Below are 25,197 nucleotides of genomic sequence, written 5' to 3'. Positions count from 1 at the left end.
ATGTGTAAAGAAAAAATATAAATAAAATTACCAGGGATGGAAGGAAAATTCTTTAAGTAAAACACATCAGAAATGTGAATTAAAGTGCATTTTAAATGAAGTACTACATGGAAGGGAGGCAGGGAAAAAGCACTAACCGAGGTCACTTTTTGTTATTATTACTCTAAAAATTGAGACATAATTCACATACCACAATATTCACTCTTACAAAGTACAAAATTCAGTGGATTTTTGTATATTTACAAAGTTCTGCCACCAACACCACCATCCAATTTCACAACATTCATCAACCCCCCCTCCCCCCCAAAAAAATGCCATCCGTACCTATTAGCAGGCACTCATTATTCCTCCCTCCCTTAGACCTTAGCAATCACTAATTTACTAATTGATTTCTATGGATTCACCTATTTTGGGTATTTCATATAAGTTGAACCATATTTTGTGTTTGGCTTCTTTCTTAACCTAATGCTTTCAAAGTTTATTCGTGTTATAATACATACCAATACTCCATTTTTATGGCTAGATAATATTCCATTGTATGTATATACCATTATTGCTTATTCAGTCACCAATGCATGGATATTTCGCTTCTTTTTGGATATTATGAGTAATGCTACTATGAACATTCACAATCAAGTTTCTGTTGGAACATGTTTTCTTTAAGGGTCTACAGCTACTAGTGAAAAGGCAGGTCATATGAGACTCTGTGTTCATGCCGGTACACTTGATGGTATCCCATGAGTCTTTGAGGATCTATTGGTTGTTCATTTCCCACCCCCCCAAGATTGGTTAATCTCAATTGACTTATCTTTAGTTTCACCAAATCTTTCTTCTGCCTGCTTCAATCTGCTGTTAATCGCTTATGTTGAATTTACTCTATCATTTTTTTCAATTCCTTAATTTCTTTTTGTATCTTCTTTATAATTTCTATTTCATTATTGATATTCTCTATATGGTGAAGCATTATTCTCAGACTTTTAGTTCTTTAAATATTGTTTCCATAGTTCTTTGCACATATTCTCAAAATGGCTTATTTAATGTCTTCATTGAGTAAACCCAAAGTCTGGAATTCTTTGGGGACAGTTTGCTTTTCTTTCCCTCTGTGTATGAGGCATACTTTGTTTCTGGATATGTCTTACAGCATATTCTTGAAAACTGGTCTTTAAAAAAAATATATTTTATTTATTTATTTAACAGACAGATCACAAGTGGGCAGAGAGACAGGCAGCGAGAGAGGAGGAAGCAGGCTCCCCGCTGACTAGAGAGCGTGATGTGGGGCTCGATCCCAGGACCCTGGGATCATGACCTGAGCCGAAGGCAGAAGCTTAACCCACTGAGCCATGCAGGCACCCCGAAAACTGGTCATTTTAAGTAATGTAATTATATATCTAGTGCGTATCTAAAAATCAGATACTGCCCCTTCCCAGGGCTTGTTGTTTTTTGTTTTTGTTTAGTGCACTGTTTTGAACTTTGAAGTCTTTATTCTTTGTTGTGTGTGGCCATTCAAGTTTCTGCTCCATTAGTTTAGTGGCCCACTAATAACAAGACAGGATTTCCTTAAATGCCTAGAGCACCTCTGTGATTTTTCTGAGACTGTGTGCGCATGCATGCACGTGCGCGCGCTATGGCACACCTTCAACATAGCCAGGAAGTTGATGATTCCACCTGAGCCTTCATTTCCTGCTGGAGCAGAACCTCAAGGTCAGCTGAAGTGACATTTTAGGGCCTTCTCAGCTCTTCCTTGAACATACACACAGCACTATGCAAGCATACATGACTTGCTTAATTCCAATATATATCAGAACTTACTAAAATCCCTAAAGATACCGAATTCCCCAGATTTCCTTTTAAGCTTTTTTTTAAATTTTATTTCATTCATTTATTTATTTATTATTTTTCCCTTTTAAGCTTTTTGACAAATGTTTGCCTCAACTGTTAGTCACTGTCCCAAGCAACTGTGATGCCAAAAAATTACCTCTGATTGTTTTTGAAAAGTGGTATCAGGAAAAGGCTTTCACACTGAGCCAGTTCTCAGTCCAGTGGGGTCTTTCAGTGAACTACCACTTTGGTCACATAATGATAATTCTCAGTGAATATATTGTTGAAGATCCAACCCTGTTCTGCTTCTCCTAGTGACTGCCAGGCTGCTGGTTTTCACAGTAATTATGGGGCTGCTGGTTTTCAAAACTACCATGGATCTGAAGAGTGAAAGATGCAAGTAGGGAAAGTTAAAATGTGACAAAGATCACTGTTTTTATCACGATTCATCCCTTTTTCTTGAAAAATACTCCCTGGATTGCAGTAAACCTGTGCTTAACTCCAGAGTTCCAAAAAAGTTGATTGTGATAATATAGACAGTTTCCTCACTGCTTTTTATGGGGAAAATAATTTCTATACGTCTTCACTACACCATTTTTGCTGACATCGCCCCAGGTAACTTTCAAACTTAGTTTTGAGACAGTATGTCCTCAAGCTAAAGAAAAAAGAATTCTTAAACATATACTGAACTTCAGCTAGTAGACTTGTATTCTGCATCAGTCAGAAACTCTGAAACTAACTTCTGGTATTCTAGGGTTGAGAAAACAAGTAAACATACTGTGGATAATGGGAACCATCTTTCTCACTGTTAGATGGCAAAAGGACACAAGACACAGCTTGAGTTGGCCCCCACTGGCCAAATTAAGGACAATCTGAGCATCAAAATAAATAATAGATTTCTACTTCTATAGTGATAGGAATTAGATTTCCCATTCTAGATTAAATAACTAGAACAAAGGATTAAAAATATGACTTAGGTTTTCAGACAATGGACAAAAAGCAGTAGAGCACAGTAATACCTGAGAGAGTGAAAACCAGTTGAGTGTTTTAAGCTTACTGCATGAAGTTTCCAAACTATGCTACAGAGGGAAGGAATCCCAGGTAACTCCGTGGCTTTCCTGAAGAGACAGAGTTTAGGGTTTGCATAGGCTACTGTGACTAGAATTTGTGAGGCAAAATGTAAGAGAGGATGAGAGGAACAGAAAGAAAAGCTGGAGATCTGGTGATCTTTGGAAGGATCCCCTTTAAGTCTATGGCGTAAGACTGATCTGTGCAATGTGTGTGAGGCATCTACCAAGGCCAGGGGAAAAAATTCACTAGAAAGCAGTTTGTGAAGCAACTGACACTGGGCCAGGTATAGTTTGTATTCTCATCTCACTGGATGTAACAGAAAGATCTGACAGTAGAAAAAGCATTAGGCCGAGTGCTTAAAACAGTAATGCCTCTGGATTCAAACGAGCCCTGGGCTAAGCTTTCCCAATCTCGGCATTGCAGACCCTTTGTACTTAATTCTTTGTTGTATGTAATGTAGAATGTTTAATAGCACCCCTGGCCTATATCCACTAGATAGGACACACAATGTCTGCAGACATTGCCAAATGTACCCTAAGGGTAAAACTGCCCCAAATAGAAAACGGTTGCAGACAAGGTCATTAAAATAGCTATTAATATTCCCTATGTTCAAGGAAGTAAAGAAAAACCTCAACATGGTAAGAAGACATACGCAATATTACAACAGAAACAACAGCAAAGAGAGAGGGGGAAAAGAGAAGAGTAGGAGAATGAGGATGAGGAGGAGGAAGGTAGAGGTAGGAGGATGAGAGCTGAGGATAAAGCAAATGCCATAAAATGTTATCGACTGGAGAACCTGGGTGAAGGATTTTGTGTGATAAAGAATTTGGCTTTGCCCAAAGAGAGAACTGCCTTTGCCTTTGGTTTCTTGGAGGCATCTGTGTAATACCTGATAGAAGTACGTTTGTTTAGGACAGGAGCTAGCTACACTAAAAAAGACAAACCATGTAACCGAGGATGGGGGACTTGAGGTCATCACGTGTTAGCAGTCATGTGGAACAATCATTTGAGCAATCAAATGTATGCTGATGCTTACATACTGCAGCCACAACAAAAAATCTGCACACCAAAACTTCAGTGAGCTTCTGAGACTGGCAATACCCAATGCACATCAATGCCAGATGGTTAAGGCGTCCCGAGGACAACAGAGGCTTTGTGTTAGAAGCCTCCATGGTCTATGCATCTCTTTGACAGGTTTTAATTTGTACCCTTTCCCTGTAATAAACAATGACTTCCAAGTAGGTTTCAGTAAGTTCCAGGGGTTTTCTAGCAAACTTGAGAACCTGAGGGTGTTTGAGAAACCCACCCCTGACCAACTCCATCTCCAAACCTGCAGCTGCTGTCAGAAGTGACAGTGGTCTTGTGGGGGCTCTTCTAACTCTGTAGCTGGACCCTATCTCCATGCAGTAGGGTAAGAAGCCTTGGCCAGACTTGGTCTGGAGGACACTGCTCTCAACCTCGCAGTCTGGCTAAATCTGGATAGCCATGGAGCCATTTTTCTTTCACTTTTCCTGTAAATAATTTTTCATAATTAAAATTTAATTGAAATTAATTTTGCATAATTTAAAAGACAAAAGTAGAAAAAAAATTCTGCTTTCAACACAGTAAAAATAATTTCTTCTGTATAATCTCTTGAATTCCATTGCTCTGGTTATCTATATTCTGAAGCTCTTGAAAATGACAGAAATGACTCTCCACAGCTTATGAATTCCTGCAAACAAGGGGGGTTTCCCTGCTATTAACAGTAAGATGGAATTTAGTTATCTTTGTTTAGTTAACCAAGAACACTTAATTTCTTCCAGAGAAGTGAAAGCGAAACATCTGCAAGGATTTTTAAAATCCCATTTTCCTTTGAAATAACAGTACTCCATAGAGGGTATTTCCTTCCTCAGTGAGTCATCTCATCACAGCATTCAGTTATCTGGAAATGCTTCTTCAATCATACCTCCTTCAGAGTTCACCCTTTTGAATTCTAATCCATGATTCCACAAAAAAATGTTTCTATAAGTACATGGTCAAGTAACTGTATGTTATACATTCTTGATTTAAATAAATATTTCTATGCAGTGACATTTATAACAAATTACTGGTTGTGTTGTTACATGTTGCCGCATGTTGCCTAAAAGACAGAGACATAATTCTGAAATCAAAAACTGCCTGGCATCTATTTTAAGATAGACAAAAAGTAGACCATAAATAATTACAAATAAAATAAAAATATTTGTTAATTTATTATCTCTATACCCATATAAAAGTTACTATCTTAGTTTTGCTAAGAATAACTTTCAGCAAAGGTGATCTCTTTTAAATTACTACAATTTCCTCATATTTTCCATTATTATTTTAATGTGTCTTCTCAAAATTTATTTTCAAGGCAAGACAGAGTTAAACCTGTGAAATACCCTTCATGTTAAACAAGAATGAGGAAATCTGAGATAGCTATAATCTAAAAATTCTTTCACACAGGTAACAGCATGGGTATATTAATACTTGATTTGAAGTAGGCTTATGGAAACATAACTTTAATAATGGGCTGGTTCACAAAATGAGGTACTATACTAATCAATCATCAAATGTAATTTTTTTCCCCTGAAACACAGCAATTTTAGATTGCTGTTCTTTTCGCCTCCTGCTTGCTTCCCACGAAGGATGAAGAGGCAGCTGTGATTGCTGTTTTGTATCTGGAAATCCTTTTTGTGTACTCTTATTAAACAGATTCTTGAGCTGAGGTTCATTCTGCTGAAAACCTGGGAGGAGAAAGCAACAGCAGTGAGGAAGAACCATATACCTACAGAGCATGTAAGAGAAACAGACTTCATTTTCTCACATCAGTATTTAAGGAAGGAATTTAGTTTTACTTAAACTGAATACATCCCAGTTTAAAAATCTAAGTCCAACAGGGAACACTGTAAAATTGAAATATACTTATCAATAGACAATTCTGGGACACATGCTTTCTATTCTATCATCTTTCTTCCCAATCTTTTAAACAGATGTTTGTTGTCTGTCTCCTAATATATTTTGTGCTATCTTATTTACATTTGCAGTAAGAAAGAAAGAATGCAGACGACATGGGAGGCCAAAAAAGTCCCAAAAGGGCATCTTATATTTTCAAAGGAATATCATCATTAGCTTAAGATAACTGTATATGGAGCAGATGTAGCCAGAAAATTAACATGTATTTACAAATGGATTTGACGACACTGATGGGAGAGATGTATTTTTAAAGGGCTACTAATTAAGTCCATTGCCTTCTATTACTAAACATAAAATTATCATAAATTACCAAATTTACTCAAATAGAAGACAAGGTTCTTTTCCAATCACAAAATTATCTACCAGATCAGAATTGGATGTTATAAGATACTTTACACTACGTTATTTTGAACAATGAAATAGTGTTTGGGAGAGGCACACCAGCCAGAAAACACATGAAACAATACACATTTATAGAATCAGGGGGAAAAAGGGGAGACAAAAATATAGATTTTTTTTTTGAAGTAGTCCTAGGTATGCATACGTTCTCCACTGCAGGTTAGAGTGACACTCACTGTCAAAAGTCTTTTGACAATCTTCTTAAAAAGCCAATGTCATAATGTTATACAAACAAATGCACACGGTTTGGGATAACATTTCCAAAATATTATTGTACAAGGAATTAAAAATGTCCTGAATCTTGTACAAATCACACGTGGTCTACAAACCTCATATAATACTCAGGACGGTTCTAGTAATGAAGAACCAAGAATTTAAATGTTAAATGAATCTGTCGCATAAAAAATAGGATTCAAATAAGGCAGGATTCTAAATTAATATATTTTATATAATTATGGAAAGTAAACTGATATGTGCAAACAAACTGATAAATACTATAAATATATAAGCTAAGCAAAAAACAAAAACCCTTTTATCACTTGGGTCTCCTTACAGGAAAAACATGGGAATGCCTGAAGTTTACAGTTTTCCAGCTGATGAATATAGGTCAGTGAGGCAGACTGCCATGTGTCTGCCAGACCTAGTTTTCTTTTCCTACTTGGTGCACAACCTGGATGCATTGCCCATCCTGACTACAGTTAGATGAGGCCACATAACTGAGTTCCAGCTAATCGCATAAGAACAAAAGACCTGCCTATAAACACCTCAGGCTTGATCCTTTAATCCTCTCTCTCTGCTGATAGGGACGACAGCAAACTCCTGGAGGCAAAAGATGGAAGAAGTACAAGGAGCTGACAAACAGTGAGGAATGAGAAATGCATCAGTAGGATGTGGTAGTTACTTGTTAAAGCATGCCATCTACTACAGAGAATACCAAAGTGGTACTTGGAAGGAGGATACAGCCATAAAAACAGCATACAAATTTGGCAGTGGCTTCACAGTTCAGTGGTAGGTGGTAAGGAAATGGACACTTTAGGTTGCAAAGTGTACATGCCTCTTATGCTAAAAAACTGGGTGGCCAGTAAGAATTTGGGGAGCAGGCTATGAGCCTATGGAGTTTGCAGCATGAGAATAAGCGGATGGAAAAAATAAAAAAATTAGTGTACTGATGGCTCTTTGGCAATGGACTAAAATCAGAGAAAGAACTGGCCAGCGCACAGGCAGAAACTGAAGGGAACAGGGTGTCCAGATATTTGGGAAGTAAGGTTCAAAAAGCCTCTGGACTTCAAACAGTAAGAGATAAGACTGAGAAAGATTTTAAGCAGGAAAGGTCTATGGAGATCCAACCTCTAAGCAGAGTTACAAGTCAAGTATAGTCTTCTCAACCAAACCTGAGAATCTTAATACAGCAGATATTGAATGATGGTGGGGATAGGAAAGAAATACCCTCAAACACAAAGAAGGCAAGTTTGAGAACAGCTCTATAGGAAAATTGTTGGTGTGGTCACTAGCTCATGGATGGACTAAACGGAAACCAAGAAGTCAGAAATCCATTACATTTCTGAGAGACCTGTGTTGTGGAAGAAATTCTACATCTGGGCTGAAAAACTCTCTTGACTATTAAAGACTTCGAACTATCTTTAGGACCATGTGTTTTTACCAGTCACTTGGGGAAACTCCAAAGGAAATTATACCAAATGTCCACTTAAGATGTGCCCATGGAACACAGACCTCCCCAGATCACAGTCTGAAAACACAAAGAACAAGGGATAACGAAGTTCCTGCAGATTGTTCACACTTTCGTTCAGGTAGCAGACATGTTATGTACCTCCCAATTTTCCCTTAACTGAATGGGAGTTTGTATTATGGTTACCTTGTCTCTGATCTGCCACTAAATAAATATTTGATATGAGCTGGGGACAGGCAGTCTGTCTTAGTGACCAGGTCATCAAATTTTGAGCAGTCACATCTGGGAGACTGGATGGTTTAAGTATCACATCATTGGTGGATGATGCTGGGCTTTGAGCTTGGATGCAGGGACTGGGTGGGACTATGAGCTGGCTTCCTTGGGAAGGAGATAAAAATGTGCTTTGTGTGGGAGGGACAGTGAAATGAGCACCTGGTGAGAGAAAGGATAGTCACTGGCAGAGAGTTATGTGTTTAAGTAATTCAAATTCCTTTTTCCTTCTAACCACACACTTAGATTGCATTTCTTAGCTCCTCTGTGGCTAGATGATGTCATATAATTGAATTCTAGCTAATAAAACGTGAGTGGGCAGAACTGATTCCTGCCACATTCAGACCTGGCCCATGAAAACCTCCTGCAAAATTGTCCATGTACTATTCCCTTCTGGAGGACTATCTGGAAACTGTAGGAGGAAGGAGCTAAAAGATGAAAGGAGCCTGATTCCTGAATTACTACATGAAACACATCCCCTTTGTCAACTCACAGTGGACTGTGATGTGCATGAAAAATATATTTTTATTATTTTAAGCCAGTGAGAGTTTGGAATTCTGTATAGAAGTCAGCCTACCCAAATATATGTAATGTGATTTGTTATGAATGAATGTGAAAATCCTTTGATTTTATACTGAACTTAGAAAGTAACATACTTGTTACTGAGTATTTAATGGCATGATGCTAAGATATAACTTAAAGTTGTATTTAAAATGTAAGAAATGTACTAGTTTAGTTAAAGATAAATCAAATAGACCCAATATTTCCTGGTAAGTTTTGCTTATGTCTTTCATACTAGTAGTAGACAGGTAAAAACAAATACGCAAGCAATTAAAATTTAAAAATTATACTGATAATTGAAAGATCTTCTTGTCCCCTTCCTATGGGTACATATTTCATTCAGGCTATTTAGCAACCAAAACTTTTCATCCTTCTAGTCTGGCAAAGCATTAGTCAATTTCTTATCAAGGTCAGGCAGCTATTAATACATACCTGGGGTTTTGTTTTTTGGAGCCTGTTCTCTGTAATTTCTAAAAAAAGAAAAAGATCATTAGAACTTGAAAAAGATAATTGACCTTAAGAAGATAACGTTAAAAACAAACAAACAAACAAAAAAAAAACAAAACAGGGATAAAACTCACTCAAAGGACTAATGAACTCCCTCATCCCACCAGCAATCAATAAAAAATTATAAAACCCGAGGTTTTAGTTGTATCAAAGTCTGTGAGACTCCAACAATACTGTAGAAACATGGGACTTTGCTTCTCACCATCCTTACAGGGACTTCTGGTCATAAAATATCCTATCTTGGTTACTTGTGTCTACTCTCGAGGACTATACAGACAAAGAATTTCAAGTCTTCTTAAAGGAGGAAGAGTCACATATTACACAAATTCATTTTGTGGGAGATAGAGAGCAAAATGGTGTGTTATTCTCAAGTGAGGAAAAAAAATGGAGCCTTCTGAAGCATGTTTGGGAGACATAAAAATTTTTTAAATTAATTTTAAGGTTTCAGATATGGTTTGCATCTTTTCCATACTCTTTGGAAAATGTATACATCATGTGTTTCTATTCTATTAAAAATTATCCCTGACTTACACATAAATAGAAAAAAGTTTTCTGAAGAAGGTAGCTATTACTGAAGAAATTAGCTAACCATATTTATCCTAAAATGTGAAAATATTCCCTCCCAGATTAGAGCTACAAATGAAATGAAACCTACTGGTTTTTAACAGAAGAGCTGAGGAAGGTGGTAGTTAGGGACGCCTGGGTGGCTCAGTTGGTTGAGCCGCTGCCTTCAGCTCAGGTCATGATCCCAGGGTCCTAGGATCGAGTCCTGTATCGGGCTCCTTGCCAGGTGGGGAGCCTGCTTCTCTGTCTGCCTCTGCCTGCTTGTGCGCATACTCTCTCTCTCTGACAAATAAATAAATAAATTCTTAAAAAAAAAAAAAGGTGGTGGTTAACAACAGGGACAGAGACGGCAACATTACCAGATATAAAGGAGTTTGGAGAAACTTGCGGTTAGAGCAAACTGTATATACTGTTTATATACAGTATACACTGAATATACTGTACATATTGTATACATACTGTATATACTGAATATATATATTCAGTATATACTGAAACAGCAATCACAAGGAAATGACTGATGTTTACAATAATGGCCAGCAGTTATCAAGAAAAGGAAAAAAAAAAAAGAACCACCATTCTTTTCAGAAAGTTCTGTTTAAAGAGTAAGATATGAGATGTTTTCAAAAGGTTTTCAGCAAAAGCAAACTCAAAGTTTGAAAACTTTGACAATCAGAAGAATAAACTGAAATTTGCTAGACAAATTATTTAACTACAGGACTGATGTGGCACTGCTATATGTGTATTTGCATATACTATCTGAGTATAAAGTTTGAAAGGACCAAGTCTAAACACAGGATGTGTTGTATAAACTACATGTACATATGGGAGAGATTCTCTTCTGCCATTACTAGGATGTGCAGATATTTCTTATCTTCAAAAAAAACTTAAAAACGAACAATTATTTCAGGATAGAAAAAAACAACTCTTACCTTCTAGAATTTTTAGATCCTGATAAAGAATGGAAAAACACAGACTCAAACTTCCTTGATTCTGTACTTGGCTTGTTTATGTCATTTCTCATACTCTGATGGGTTTCGAGTCTATCTTCCTCAGGTAACACTTTTTGTGGAGGCTTTTGTTCCTTAACTGAAGAATGGCAACTACTTTCCTTCTTTCGTGTCCTCCTGACTTTCCCAATGAAGAAGTCATCACCACTGTCACTCTCCTCAGACATGGAGGACTGTTTGTAAAACCTTTCCTCTGTGCTATCATCAAAATACTCCTTTTCTTCTTCTTGCAATTCTTCTCCATCACTGTTATCATCAAGGGAGCTACTGGACTCTTTCCCTTTTTTGGTTTTACTTAAGGTTTTCATTTTTGGGTCAGCAGGTATCTTCTGGGGCTCACAAGAAACTATACCAGCCCTTTCAGAAGGCTTTGATGGAGAATTGGGAAGGTCTACAGCATTGGGTCCATGTTCCACCTTGGTTCTTTTTTCTTTTGAATTTATTGGTTTCTTTGCCAATATTTTGGCTTCTTTCTCTTTTTGCTCACTGATAATAGTTCCTTCATGCTGTAACTTACTGGCATCATCATTTGAACACAAAGTGTCCTTGGAATGATTTTCTTCTAAAGCAGTCTCTGATGATTTAACTTCAACAACATTTTGTCTTGCATCTTTAAAGGCTTTGACAGCAGCTACAACAGAAAAGCACATGATTTGTTTCATCATTAAAACAAATAATACAAAACATCACCACTTCAGTACAGTATTTATTAAATTATTTGCAAACACTTAAGAGGATAACTACAATTAGATTAAATATATATCACAGGTCTGAACTCACAAAAGAATTTTACTGACTTCAAAAACCGAACTTGGAAGAAATGCTCAGAAGTTTTCAACTTAAAACTCTTAAAATTAACCATCCTTTCAGGCCTTGAAGCTACGAAAAATAGTAAAAACTTCACTTGAGGGGCGTCTGGGTGGGTCAGTGGGTTAAAGCCTTTGCCTTCAGCTCAGGTCATGATCCCACGGTCCTGGGATCGAGTCCCACATCGGGTTCTCTGCTAGGCAGGGAGCCGGCTCAGCCCCTTCCCCCCCACCCCACCTGCCTCTCTGCCTATCAAATAAATAAATAAAAGTCTTAAAAAAAAAAAGGAAAGAAAAATGGACACATCTTAAAAAAAAAAACCTTCACTTGAATATAAATAAATAAAATTAAATGGCAACTTTAATTTCTTTAGCAATAACATAGTGATATGATTATGGTACATTATAAACTATGTTTTCAGACATAAAAACATATTCTAATCTGTGACAGTAACATTTAATTCTTTCAACACAGATTATTTTCACACATGAAAATTATGTGACTAAGTGGCAATATAAAAAGCAATACATGCATTACATCAATATTTAGCAAATCAATTATATTCAATATTACCATGAATGTGTTATATATAATATAAATGTTTTCAGATATTAAAACTTAGGTTCTAATAGGCTCTAAGAACACAGATTTAATTAGACTTCATATAACTTCCATATTTTTAGGCACCTTGCCACATTTAAAAATATTTGAAGGAGGTATTTATAAAAGGTTCTCAAAACAAACAAAAAAACTCCCAAAGAAATAAAGTAGCCATGTATTCAAAGTCATATACACAAGTGCATTTAAGTACATGCCTTAAAAGTCATTTAATACAAACCTTTTAGCACATCTATTTTTTTCTTCAGAAGAGGATGCATTGCTAGTCTGGCAACTGCTCTTTCAGCTGCAGTGGAATCAGGCTGCAAATTGAAACAACAAACATGGGAATAAAAACAAAAGAGTGCTATTAAGTGAATAAAAGAAAATGTATCATAATTTTTAAAAATGAGAGTTAGGAAACAGGAGTTTGATACTATTCTCATTAGATAAGTCACTTGTATAATCTATGATAAAGAAAAAGAAAACTCATAATGCAAAATACAACTGCCCCTGAAATAAATTAATTTGTCATGTAATCAACCGACAAATATTCTTCAGGGTCTTAGTATCTTTCCAGAACTCTGGAAGGCGCCCTGTGAGATATATAAAAAATGCAATATAGCTTGTGTTTTCAAAGAGGTTAAATTATCTAGTTAAAAAGACTAAATTAATATGAATCAAAAAACATGAGAGTGCTCAGCTGGGTGATACAATTGGTAACTACTGTAATGTTTGAAATTCCAGTTAATAGAGATGTAAATTATCTGGTGTTAAATATTTGTATTTTGAAAGTCTAGTATCTCTACTGTATTTTCAGAACCTTCTACCAACGCTTGGCTAAGAGCGAACACTTCATAAATATCTGATGGGACTGATTATGTATTTATTATATTTATGAATATAGAAAATTCTTGATTTGGGATAATTTCCTTAAGTATCTTCTGTGGGCTGACAACTTCTAAATTTCTAATCGCTACTCTAACTTGAGCTCAAGGCTCGTATATGAACCTCCTACTTGACATACTAAAAACAAATTTTTTTTTTTTTTAGTAGGCTTCATGCCCAGTGTGGAGTCCAACAAGGGACTTTAACTCATGACCCAGAGATGGAGACCTGAGCTGAGATCAAGAGTTGGATGCTTAACCCACTGAGCCACTCACCCCGAGAATTCTCTGATATTCTCTCAAACTTACTTCTTTAGTCTTTCCTATATTACTATGTGTAATTTCACATTTGTTGGTTGCTGAGGACTAAAACTTTTAAGAATTCTTCTATCACATTTCTCCTCCTTCATGGCTCACTATCAGTCCTTTAGCAAATCTTGTGGATCTAAATGCAAAACTATGTTCAGGACCAGTCATTTCTTACGACTTCTACTCTTAGAACTTCTGACCAATTCACTAACATGTCTCACCCGCAGCACCTATGTGTTACATTCAAACTTGGTCACTTGCTCCCCCACTCCTGATTTTCCATAGAGCATCACAATGAGTTTTTAAAAAGGTAGCCAGATTAAGATATGCCATTCTCTGTTCTTCTTTAAGCTTTACTGCCTTCTGATGTTTAGGCTATGTCACTGTAAGCTCTTCTTTCCACACTGTACTCCCCAATATATACATGATCGATCATCTCTTATTATTCACATATATCCTCACATGGTATCTGAACAACACTTCCCATAACTCTTTATCTACTTATCACTTAACATCGCATGCCAGCACAGATACTTTCCCATCTATGAGGCAGGGGCTCTGTTTTCCTCATTCCTATAGACCTAGGGCTTGGAACAATAAATGGTAACAATCTGCATTCAATAAATATCCCATAAAACAAATGAATACATGTCAGTGTGTGTGAAAATAGAGCTGTCAGCTTCAAGTGTCTTTATTTTAAATTTCTCTTCACTGTTAATAGCCCACTATAAAACTTTTTTCCCTCCTAGTAATACAAACGTGAGGACATTAGTAAATACAAGATGACAGTTGTCTGAAGTTTACTGTGTTTGGAGGGCTTATCTAGGCAATGTTACCCAGAGAATAACTTTTTTAAATTATATCTGTGGTCTAATTACCTTGTATATTAAAGAATATCCCTCTAAAATTTATATCCAACTACAAACTCAGAATGTACCTTACATGGAAACAGGGTCTTTGCAGAGATAATTAAAAGGCAGATATGCTGGATTAGTGTGGCCATCAATCTAATATGACTGATGTCCTCATCAGGGGGACACTTGGATATAGGCACAGGGAGGGAAGAAGGCTGAGGCAGAGACTGCAGTTATCTTGCCAAAAGCCATGGTTCACCACAAGTTGGAAGAAGCAAGGAAGGGTTCTTCCCTAGAAACTTTCGAGGATCTTAGCCCTATTGTCATCTTGATTTCAGATTTCTAGCCTCCTGAAACATGACAGAATACATTTTGTTGTTTTAAAGCACCTAGTGGTACTTTAGCAGCCTTAGGGTAACTATAAACTTTGATTTTCTTAGGCTCTTAGATATATATTTTTTAAAGATTTTATTTATTTATTTAACAGAGCGAGAGAGAGAGAGAGAGATCACAAGTAAGCAGAGAGGCAGGCAGAGAGAGAGGGGGAAGCACGCTCCCCACTGAGAAGAAAGCCCGATGCAGGGCTCAATCCCAGGACCCTGAGATCATGACCTGAGTCCAAGGAATATATTCAACCCATTGAGCCACCCAGGAACACCAATTAGGCTCTTCGATATTGCCTCTGTTTAATCTTGTCCAAGAAACGTAGGCCATCTGGAGACTATTCATTATACACAGGATTAAGATAAGCCTTTGCTTCTTCAATACCTTGTGGGGTTTCCTGAAGTCTAATACGGGACTTCTTACCTATTTCATCTCCCTTGGAGATACATGAGAAAATCTGGGAAGAAAACCTAGTGCGGGTACCCTAAGTCACTCAGTAACAAGATGGGCTGCTGAACATGTAAGTCAAATATGTATGATTTAGTTTTATAGGCTGTATATTAAAAGCTGTAACACAGAACCCCTGATGAGGGACATTACTTTTCATGCTGGAAAGGCCAACATGATAATGAAAATCAAGGATTAGGAGCGCCTGGGTGGCTCAGTGGGTTAAACCTCTGCCTTTGGCTCAGGTCATGATCCCAGGGTCCTGGGATCAAGCTCGCATCGGGCTCTCTGCTCAGCGGGGAGCCTGCCCCCCGGCCCCGTCTCTCTGCCTACTTGTGACCTTTCTCTCTGTCAAATAAATAAGTAAAATTTTACTTAAAAAAAAGAGAGAAAATTGAGAATCACACCAGAATACTAGAGTCTACATGCTTCCAGAGAGAGAAAAAATTTACTAAAAAATAAATAAATAAAAAAATCAGGAATCAAAATTGGAGGTCAAAGATAATTGAATAAAAATTCTGTAGGAAAATGATCCCTAAATTAGGGAAGAATAAAAAATACTTCCCGACATGCAAGGTTTAAAAAAGCTTACATCTGTTGAGCCTTTCTCCTTAGAAGGTACTAGCTCCATAAAGTAAAGAAGGATATAAAGGACGAGGAATGTATGGGATATAAGAAATGGGAGATGCATGATGATAAGGAGATTTAGAATACCTGGTGTATTAAACAACTTTTCTTTTTTTTTAAGATTTTATTTTATTTTACTATTTTTTAAAAGATTTTATTTATTTGACAGAGATCACAAGCAGAGAGGCAGGCAGAGAGAGAGGAAGGGAAGCAGGCTCCCTGCTGAGCAGAGAGCCTGATACGGGGCTCCATCCAGGACCCTGGGAACATAACCTGAGCTGAAGGCAGAGGCTTTAAGCCACTGAGCCACCCAGGTGCCCCAAGATTTTATTTATTTGAGAGAGAGAGCACAAACATGCACGAGTGGGGTGAGGGGCAAAGAGAGAGGGAAAAGTGGGCTCTTCCTTGAGCAGAGAGCCCCATGTGGGGCTTGATCCCAGGATCCGGAGATCATGACCTGAGCTGAAGTCAGACCCTTAACCAACTGCGCCACCCAAGCATCCATGGTGTATTAAACATCTTCAGAGATTTCAGTAACTGAAGAGCAGTTTGGTTTTACACTAGAGAGAAGACAGGAAACTACCAAGGAAAAATAAACTATAGGAAACAAATATTGTGCAGAAAAGGAAAAATAATCATCACTCACGACATGACTCCTAGTCAAAATGACAAAATCACTAAATGCTCATCTAATCTGAATTTGACCCAAGTGCCTTAGGAGGATGGAAGGGGTAAGGAAGGTACATACATGACAAAAGGTCCGGAAGAGGAAAGAGATCTAAATGCTTATAAACCATCATAGGAAGTTAATAGCTAATACTTAAAATATACTAATAGTGACCTATTAATGTGTGGAGTAAAATCCCCTGAAAACCAACTGAAGTTCAAAGTCAGGAAGTACTAATGGAGAACTGTCATTTTCACAAAAAAGTCTTGTAGAAATACTTGACTCTCAAAACCGGTGGTTCGCAAACTGGCTCATGGGCCAGTTCTCACCTGCTGCCTGTTTTTTAAAATAAGGTTTCAGCGAAACACAGCAAAATTCATTCATTTACATACTGTCTACAGCTCTACTATGTCACACAGCAGAGCTGAATAGAGGTGACAGAGAATATATGGCCTGCAAAGCCTAAAATACTTATTATATACAGAATTACTTTACAGAAAAAGTGTGACACCTGCTCTAATAATATACAAATAGAATCCCTGGTGGGCGTAAACTAAAAAATTAGGAAAAAATACGAAGTAAATTTCTGGCAGGTTCATGATGTTCTAAAGTTAAATTTAAAACAAACACATGGGGTGCTGGAGAGGAGAAGGGAGTTGGGGGAAATTGGAGGGGGAGACGAACCATGAGAGACTTTGGGCTCTGAGAAACAATCAGGGTTTTGGAAGGGAGGGGAGTGGGAGGTTGGGTGAGCCTGGTGGTGAGTATTAAGGAGGGCACATATTGCATGCAGCACTGGGTGTGGTGCACAAACAATGAATTCTGAAACAGTGAAAAGAAATTTTTAAAAACCCTCAAAAAACCCCAAAACCAAAAAACAAACAAACACAAAACAGGGGCACCTGGGTGGCTCAGTCAGTTGAGCCTCCAACTCTTGGTTTTGGCTCAGGTCATGGTATGGGGTTATGAGACTGGGTCCCTTGTCAGGCTCTGTGCTTCACATGAAGTCTGCTTGAGATTCTCTCCCCCACTCCCTCTGCCCCTACCCTTCCTCAGATGTGCTCTCTAAATAAATAAAATAAAATCTTAAGAAGAAAAAAGAAATAAAACAAAACACTATCACAACAGACTTTTGTTGCCATATCAAAGCAACAAGTTATAGTCTTAAAGCATTAACTGTTTTTCCTAAATGGTGACACAGCTTGAGATTTTGGCTTAATAGATAAAATTTGGTATTCAGTGAAAAAGCAGAATGTTTTAATTGCCAGGACTTACTTATCTCAGTAGACTTAAATGTAAAAATAATGACAACAATACCAATTAGTTCTGAGAAATATACAAGTCCCAAGAGCTTGCCCACCCCCCACCTTACAAGGAAAAAGAAGACCCTCCAACAGCAGCTGTTACTCCGTAACTGCTTCTTTCACTGACTGTACTTCCACTTTGTAGCTACTAATAACTCACCTCAGAGATAATCCCTAAAATATGAACTGTATTTGTAAAACAGATAAACTAGAAAATAACTGTTCTAATCATAAGCTGATTTCATATCTTTTGGATAAGAAGTTATGGGAATCCTAAATAATTTGACTGTGTTCATAAAAAATTGTTTGAAAACATAACTACTATTGTTCCAAATCTCTGCTTTGACAACTTATTATTATTATTATTTTATTTTTTAAAGGATTTTCTTTATTTATTTTAGAGAGAGAGAGAGACAGCATGAGAGGGGAGGTCAGAGAGGAGCAGACTCCCCATGGAGCTGGAAGCCTGGTGCAGGACTTGATCCCGGGACTCCAAGATCATTACTTGAGCTGAAGGCCGTCGCTGAACCAACTGAGCCATCCAGGCGCCCCTTCTTTGACAAGATATTAAAAGCTCTGATGAACTGTGTATTCTTTTTCCCAGAGCTAATTACATCCCATCATCCTAGATGTAAGAAGGTTTAGAAGACCACTGATAATACTTGCATGTTTAGTGCTGACTCTAAGTAAAAACTATTTTGTTAAAAATCATTTTATCATCAAGTTTACTTAGCAATGCCCTGTAAGATATCCCAGAGTAACTGTGACTCAGGGCTCTGACTTCAATAAATTCTATTTTTTAAAAAAAGGCCCTAGAATAGGATTTATAATTCTAAAATTATGTTATTACTCTAATAAATGAAGACATCATTATCCTTGGATGTTGTATGCCTTCCCTTATAACTGTGCTTTCATACTGCAACCTTCATGGAGGACTTAACTTGAAGAGAATATCAGGTTAACAAGAAGTTAAGATTGATTTTTAAAAAAAGGTCATTGCAGGGCGCCTGGGTGGCTCAGTGGGTTAAAGCCTCTGCCTTTGGCTCAGGTCATGGTCCCAGGATCCTGGGATTGAGCCCCACATCGGGCTCTCTGCTCATTAGGAAGCCTGCTTCCTCCTTTCTCTCTGCCTGCCTCTCTGCCTACTTGTGATCTCTGTCTGTCAAATAAATAAATAAAATCTTAAAAAAAAAAAAAGGTCATTGCATTGCATAACACCAGGGGTGCCATCACAATGGGAGTGTGCAGCACAGAGCTTATGCATCCATATGTAACAGTACTGAGTTCAAAGAACATAAAAGGCCTGAATTTACAAGCTATACAGATATATACAATTAAGCAGTTACTAATCAGGTATAATTACTTAATAATTTAATATCAAGAATTATATAAACCCCAGCTTTACTTTTGTAATTAAATGCAATTTGTGTGTGTGTGTGTGTTTAAAAAAGCAGTAAATGTCATCAGTAAATAAAAATTATATTATTCTGTTCAAAGTGTTTTATTGCTAAGAGTACTTCCCCTCCCCCAACAAAGCCTTTTTTTTTTTTTTAAGATTATTTATTTATTTATTTGAGAGAGAGAGAGAGAACAGAATGAGCAAGAACAAGAATGGTGGGGAGAGGCAGAGGGAGATGGAGAAGCAATATCATCAAAACCAATAAAATGCTTAGGGATAAATACAACAAAGAGAGATCTGTACACTGAAAACTGTAATACTTTAATGACAGAAATTGAAGAGGGCACAAAAAATCAAAAAGGGATCTCATGATTATGGATTGGAAAAGCTGATATAGTTAAAATATCCATAATACCCAAAGTTATCTATAAATTGAAAATTATCCCTATCAAAATCACAATGGCATTTTTCACACATTATTAAAAAAAATTCCTCAAATTTGTATGGAACTACAAAAGACTCCAAATAGCCACAACACCAATCCTGAGAAGGAACAAAGCTGGAGGCATTACACTTCCTAATTTCAAATGATAGTACAAAGCTATACTAATAAAAATAGTATGGCACTGACATTAAAACAGACATACACAGCAATGGAATAGAACTGAGAGTCCAGGAATAAACAAATGCATATACAGTAAACTGCTATTTGACAAGAAGGCCAAGAATACTCGAAGGGGAAAAGAGAGTCTTTTCAATAAATGGTATTGGAAAAACTGGACACTGGTATGTCAAAGAATGAAACTAGATCCATATCTTACATGACTCAGTGAAATCAGCTTGAACTGGACTAAAAAACTTAAATGTGAGAGAAAACTCCTAGAACACTTAGGGAAAAAAATTCCCTGACACTGGTCTTGGGAATGTTTTTTTGGATGTTGACACCGACAGCACAAGCAACAAAAGCAAAAGTAAAGAAGTGAGGCTACATCAAACTACAACTTTATTGCAAAACAAAAGAAACAACAACAAAGTGAAAAGGCAATCTATAGAATCAGAGAAAATAGTTGGAAACCGTATCTCAGATAAGGGGCTAATATCCACAATATGGAAGGAACGCATACAAGTCAACAGCAAGTAAATATAAAATCTCAATGGTGACTATGTAGAAGAGACTTATTCTCTTTCTTATCATTAATAAAGTTACCATTTATTATCTACTACAAAAATATAAAATCTGATTAAAAATGGATGGCGGTCTTGAGCAGTTATTTTTCAAAAGAAGAAATGGCCAAAAGATACACGAAAAGAAGTGCAACATTACTAATCACTAGAGAAATGTAAATCAAAACCACAGTGAGACACTATTTACACTTGTTAAAATGGTTACTCTCAAACAAGAACTAACAAGTTTGGCGAGTATGTGGAGAAAAGGGAGCCCTGCAGCACTGCTGGTGAGAATGCAGACAAGTAGACAAGAGGGAAAAAAGATGAGGTTCCTCAACAAATTATAACTAGAGCTACATATGATCTAGCAATCTCACTTCCAGGTATACACCTGAAGCAAATGAAATCACTATCTTAAAGAGATACCACACTCACTGCAGTATTATTCATGATATCCAAGACCCAGAAACAACCAAGAGCCCACAGACAGATGAAATGAAAAAAGAAAACAAGGTGTATACACAAATACTTTCGTGTAAAAGAGTATTATTTAGCCACGAGAAAGAAAAAAATCCTTCCATCCTCAACATGGATGAATCTGGTAGGTATTACTATGAGTGAAAGAAACAGAGAGAGAAAGACAAATACTGCATAGTATGATTTATACATGGAATCTAAAAAAACCAAACTCACAGAGGCAAGAGCAGAATGGTGGTTGCCAGAGACTTGAGGTGGTAGTGGAGGAAATACAAAGATTTTGGTCAAAGGGTACAAATTTTCAACTAAAAGATGAGTAAGTTCTAGAGATCGAACATTCAGTCTGGTGATTATAGACACCAATACTTCATTAAATACTTGAAAGCACCTAAGACAGTACATCTCATAGGCACTCACCACAAAAAATTGTAATTATACATATGGTGATAGATGTGATAATTAAGATTATGGTAATATTTCATAACATATACGTGTATCAAACCATAAAGCTATATAATAACTTAAACTCACACAATGTTTGTTGTATGTCAATTATATTTCAATAAAACTAGAAACAAAAAACACAAAAATTTTTACCAAAATACTTAATATATCAGCATCGTTAGGGCCAAAAAGCAAAGAAATAGCTTCTCAAATTATCATTCATTCAGCATTCAGCTGGCAATCTATTTAACAATAATGTGGTCTTACAGATATGTGACAAACCTACTTTGTAGCATTATGATATTTGCGAATACATATTACTGCATGTCCTTATTGCTTCTAATTTTTATAAACTGGAAATTTTGTTAAAGTTGGCTACTCAACACCATCACCAAAGTCTTAGAGAACAACTATTCTTGTTATACTGAAACATGAAAAATGTCATAGTCTTTTAAGAAAACTAAAACATCAACAGATAATACAGCAAATAAATGCCATAAAACTTGAGTATGCGAGGGCGCACAAAACCATTTTTTGGCAAAATGAAATTGAACACGGAAAGGATAAGCCGTGTTATTTTTACATCTGCTACAATAAGGCCTTTGAAGGGGGTCAAAAATACATTACCAGAATGTTTGATCTTCAAGAGTTTATTAGAGAAATGGAAAAAAAAAAAAAAAAAAAAAGCAAGAGCCAGAGACAGTAGGTGAACTGCTTGAAGTCAGGCAGCTAATGGCAAAGCAACACTAATCTGAATGCAGAAACTCCTAGAAATTTAAGCCCTCTTTCCTTTGCTAACCAGCAATCTTTGCAAATAGAATGCACTGTACAGATCTTCTTAAGATACATCTAGTTCTTCAAACTTTGTTTGATGCTTAATTGCTAGTTTTTTAAGTTAATTTTTATCTGTTCTTGATGGTCAGTTACTAATTTGCAAATCTGAGTAATTTAGGATTTGCGGACTAGAAAAAAATATTCTAATGGGGAAAAGCTGCAAATGGAAAAACTGTTAATGGCATGCTTTACAAATACTAAGGATTTCAGCTTTCATTCTTCAAGGACCAAAAAAAAGTACACATGTATTTCTTAAAATGTTTGATTTAATGGAAGTTTTAGTTTAAAATATCATGTTTTATAAATGACAACAATCATTTAAATAACCCTTATTTCTCCTAAGTAAACAATGTCAAATAAAATATTTTCAACTTGCTTGATTTTTTTCTTAACAAAGCAATTTGAAATCATTGAATGCATTTTTTTACTTCAAATTTTAACAAGAGGTAAAGGGGAATACAGACCATCGATTTTATCTAATAATTAGACTAACAGTCTTATTTCCAGATTACCTAGCCATCTGGGAACAGAAGTGACAAATGACAGACGGGTTTCTGAATTCAGTCTTTCTCAAGCAGTTTTCTTCTAAAATTATTTGAGATAACTTTCTCTCATTCTGTGACTCATCTCCAAGCCCTCCCTTTCAAATCTCTTTGGAGAGAAATGAAATATAAGCATAAAAGAGAGCCTTGTAAAGTAAGTGGGAGGAGGTCTGAAGCTTTGGCTGTGCTTTGGGTTTCGGCAGCTGTCTGCTGTGTCTACAGTTTGCTTAAGTCTTTGGGCAGAGGGTAAGAACACACAAGAGTAAGCAGAGCAGAACCGGTCAAGAGACCTTTCAAATTCTTTACTCCTCCTTATTTCACTACTGCTCACCTTCCTGCCTCACTCACTTTTTCCCACTTTGTATTCACTGATGTTCATACTTATATAAACATGCCTAAATAAATGGTCTTACACATAAGGACACACACGGTCTTCACAGAAGGACATGAACATCATCTTTTTAGGCTCACAATCTTGCTCTAATTTAAAAGGTTGAGAAATGAACAATGAATTCATCCAAGACAGAATGTGATAAACTTCACTGGAAAGATGAAAAATGGGGGCACCTGGGTGGCTCAGTGAGTTAAGCCTCTGCTTCGGGTCATGATCTCAGGGTCCTGGGATCGAGCCCCAGATCAGGCTCTCTGCTAAGCAGGGAGCCTGCTTCTCCCTCTCTCCCTGCCTGCCTCTCTGCCTACTTGTGATCTCTCTCTGTGTGTCAAATAAATATATAAAATCTTAAAAAAAAAAAGATGAAAAATGTTACAGAGGTTTACAGAAATCTGAATATAGTCATATACCTGAAATTAACAAAAATTGACTAAAGGCTAAGCATTCTCTATGAACACTTTTTACACCTGCATGAAAAAAGTCTTCATAATATTAGAGGGTATGAGGGAACCACAGCTTTCCTTATTTAACATTGACACAACATTTGCCATGGAAAATTCTCAGGAAATTGTGGTTTTCACACACCTCCAGTTTCTTCCATTTCAAATAAATTAAGTAAAAAAGAGGAAAACACCTCATCTTTTTATGGAAAAATTTTATTTTGGTATATGGGTATTTTTTATGAACACAAGCATTGGGTGTTCAATTCTGAAAAGAATCTTGAGAATGTACATGTGAATACAAACAACAGTCTAAAAATGAAAAAGCTCTCTTACATGCAGTGTTCCTTCCTGTGAAAAGCCGCCTACAACAACCTGACTCAGAGTGAACTGGTAGAGGCAGAATGCTGGGAGGAGTATTCTTAATTTTTTTTTTTTTTTTTTTTTTTTATTTCCAGCATAACAGTATTCATTATTTTTGCACCACACCCCGTGCTCCATGCAATCCGTGCCCTCTATAATACCCACCACCTGGTACCCCAACCTCCCACCCCCCGTCCCTTCAAAACCCTCAGATTGTTTTTCAGAGTCCATAGTCTCTCATGGTTCACCTCCCCTTCCAATTTCCCCCAACTCCCTTCTCCACTCTAAGTCCCCATGTCCTCCATGCTATTTGTTATGCTCCACAAATAAGTGAAATCATATGATAATTGACTCTCTCTGCTTGACTTATTTCACTCAGCATAATCTCTTCCAGTCCCGTCCATGTTGCTACAAAAGTTGGGTATTCATCCTTTCTGATGGAGGCATAATACTCTATCCCCAGGGGTACAGGTCTGTGAATCACCAGGTTTACACACTTCACAGCACTCAGAGTATTCTTAATTTTTATACTTAACTTCAATTCTAGTTTCACCTAAAGATATATGTGTCCATTTACTAAAAATAAGTAGGCAGGTAATAAGAAACAGTCCATTCAGCTGGATTAGAAGAACTCTGGCAACCTATGGCTTAGAACCCACACTAAAGGCAACAGGAGACCTTTTTGCATTGGTTGGGTTCTTGTAATCCCTGAGACACCAGGATTCTAAAATGGAGTCTTACAAAATAGGGACCCACTCGAGCCTTTTCTCCTAAACCTTTGTTTTGTAGGCTGAGACCAGGGTTTAGACCTTAGATCTGTTATCTGCTAACGTCTGCCTATAGGTATATTTTTGACCTTTCTGGGCCAATATGTGCTTCGTTAAATGGAGTTATCATCTTCCCTGAGAAAGCTAACATACATAAAGCACCTAATTGAGTCAGCAACTGTTAACAGATGTTCACAAATATTAATTTGCTTCCCCTTATCCAGCAGTTGTTTAATATACCTGTCTTATACTCCCTACTAGATTATATATTCCTCTGGAAAATATTGAGTTTCCTATTCCCTTTGTTATCGTCCACCGCCTAGCTGAGTGCTTCGTGTGCAACACGTTTTGAATTGAGAAGTTTCTGAAATCCTGGCCCCAGCTGTCTGGAAATGTCAAAATTCTCATTCTTCCACTCTCTAGCTTTCAACTTTCATCATACACATATTATAATGCTGCCTACTTAACCTTTCTACCCCTTTTCTGCATTTGAAAATACTACACACACACACACTGTGTGCACATATGTGCAAATGAATGCTTTCTAGATGAGATCACTGTTGTAAGATCAACTGAGATAAGAATGTGTATGGAAGAACTGTGCAAGCTGTAAGATATTACATAAAT

The 25,197-nt window shown here is 36.9% G+C and overlaps 1 protein-coding gene across 1 annotated transcript in view; it reads right to left on the bottom strand.

Annotated features, from left to right (window-relative positions):
* Nucleotides 1–1,443: 1,443 nt before the first annotated feature.
* SRFBP1 (serum response factor binding protein 1) overlaps nt 1,444–25,197 on the bottom strand; it is a 71,314-nt gene continuing 47,560 nt past the window's right edge. Inside the window, exons 5-8 of the mRNA XM_032335444.1 lie at nt 12,509–12,590; nt 10,786–11,494; nt 9,215–9,252; nt 1,444–5,636 (exon numbers count right to left, since the gene is read on the bottom strand). Of these exons, the coding sequence (XP_032191335.1) occupies nt 5,452–5,636; nt 9,215–9,252; nt 10,786–11,494; nt 12,509–12,590 (1,014 nt within the window). The 3' untranslated portion in view covers nt 1,444–5,451. The remainder of the gene's footprint in view (nt 5,637–9,214; nt 9,253–10,785; nt 11,495–12,508; nt 12,591–25,197) is intronic.

This window comes from Mustela erminea, chromosome 3 (genome assembly GCF_009829155.1).
Source record: "Mustela erminea isolate mMusErm1 chromosome 3, mMusErm1.Pri, whole genome shotgun sequence".
In the NCBI taxonomy this organism is placed as follows: domain Eukaryota; kingdom Metazoa; phylum Chordata; class Mammalia; order Carnivora; family Mustelidae; genus Mustela; species Mustela erminea.
This window is presented reverse-complemented; position numbering and strand designations above follow the sequence as displayed.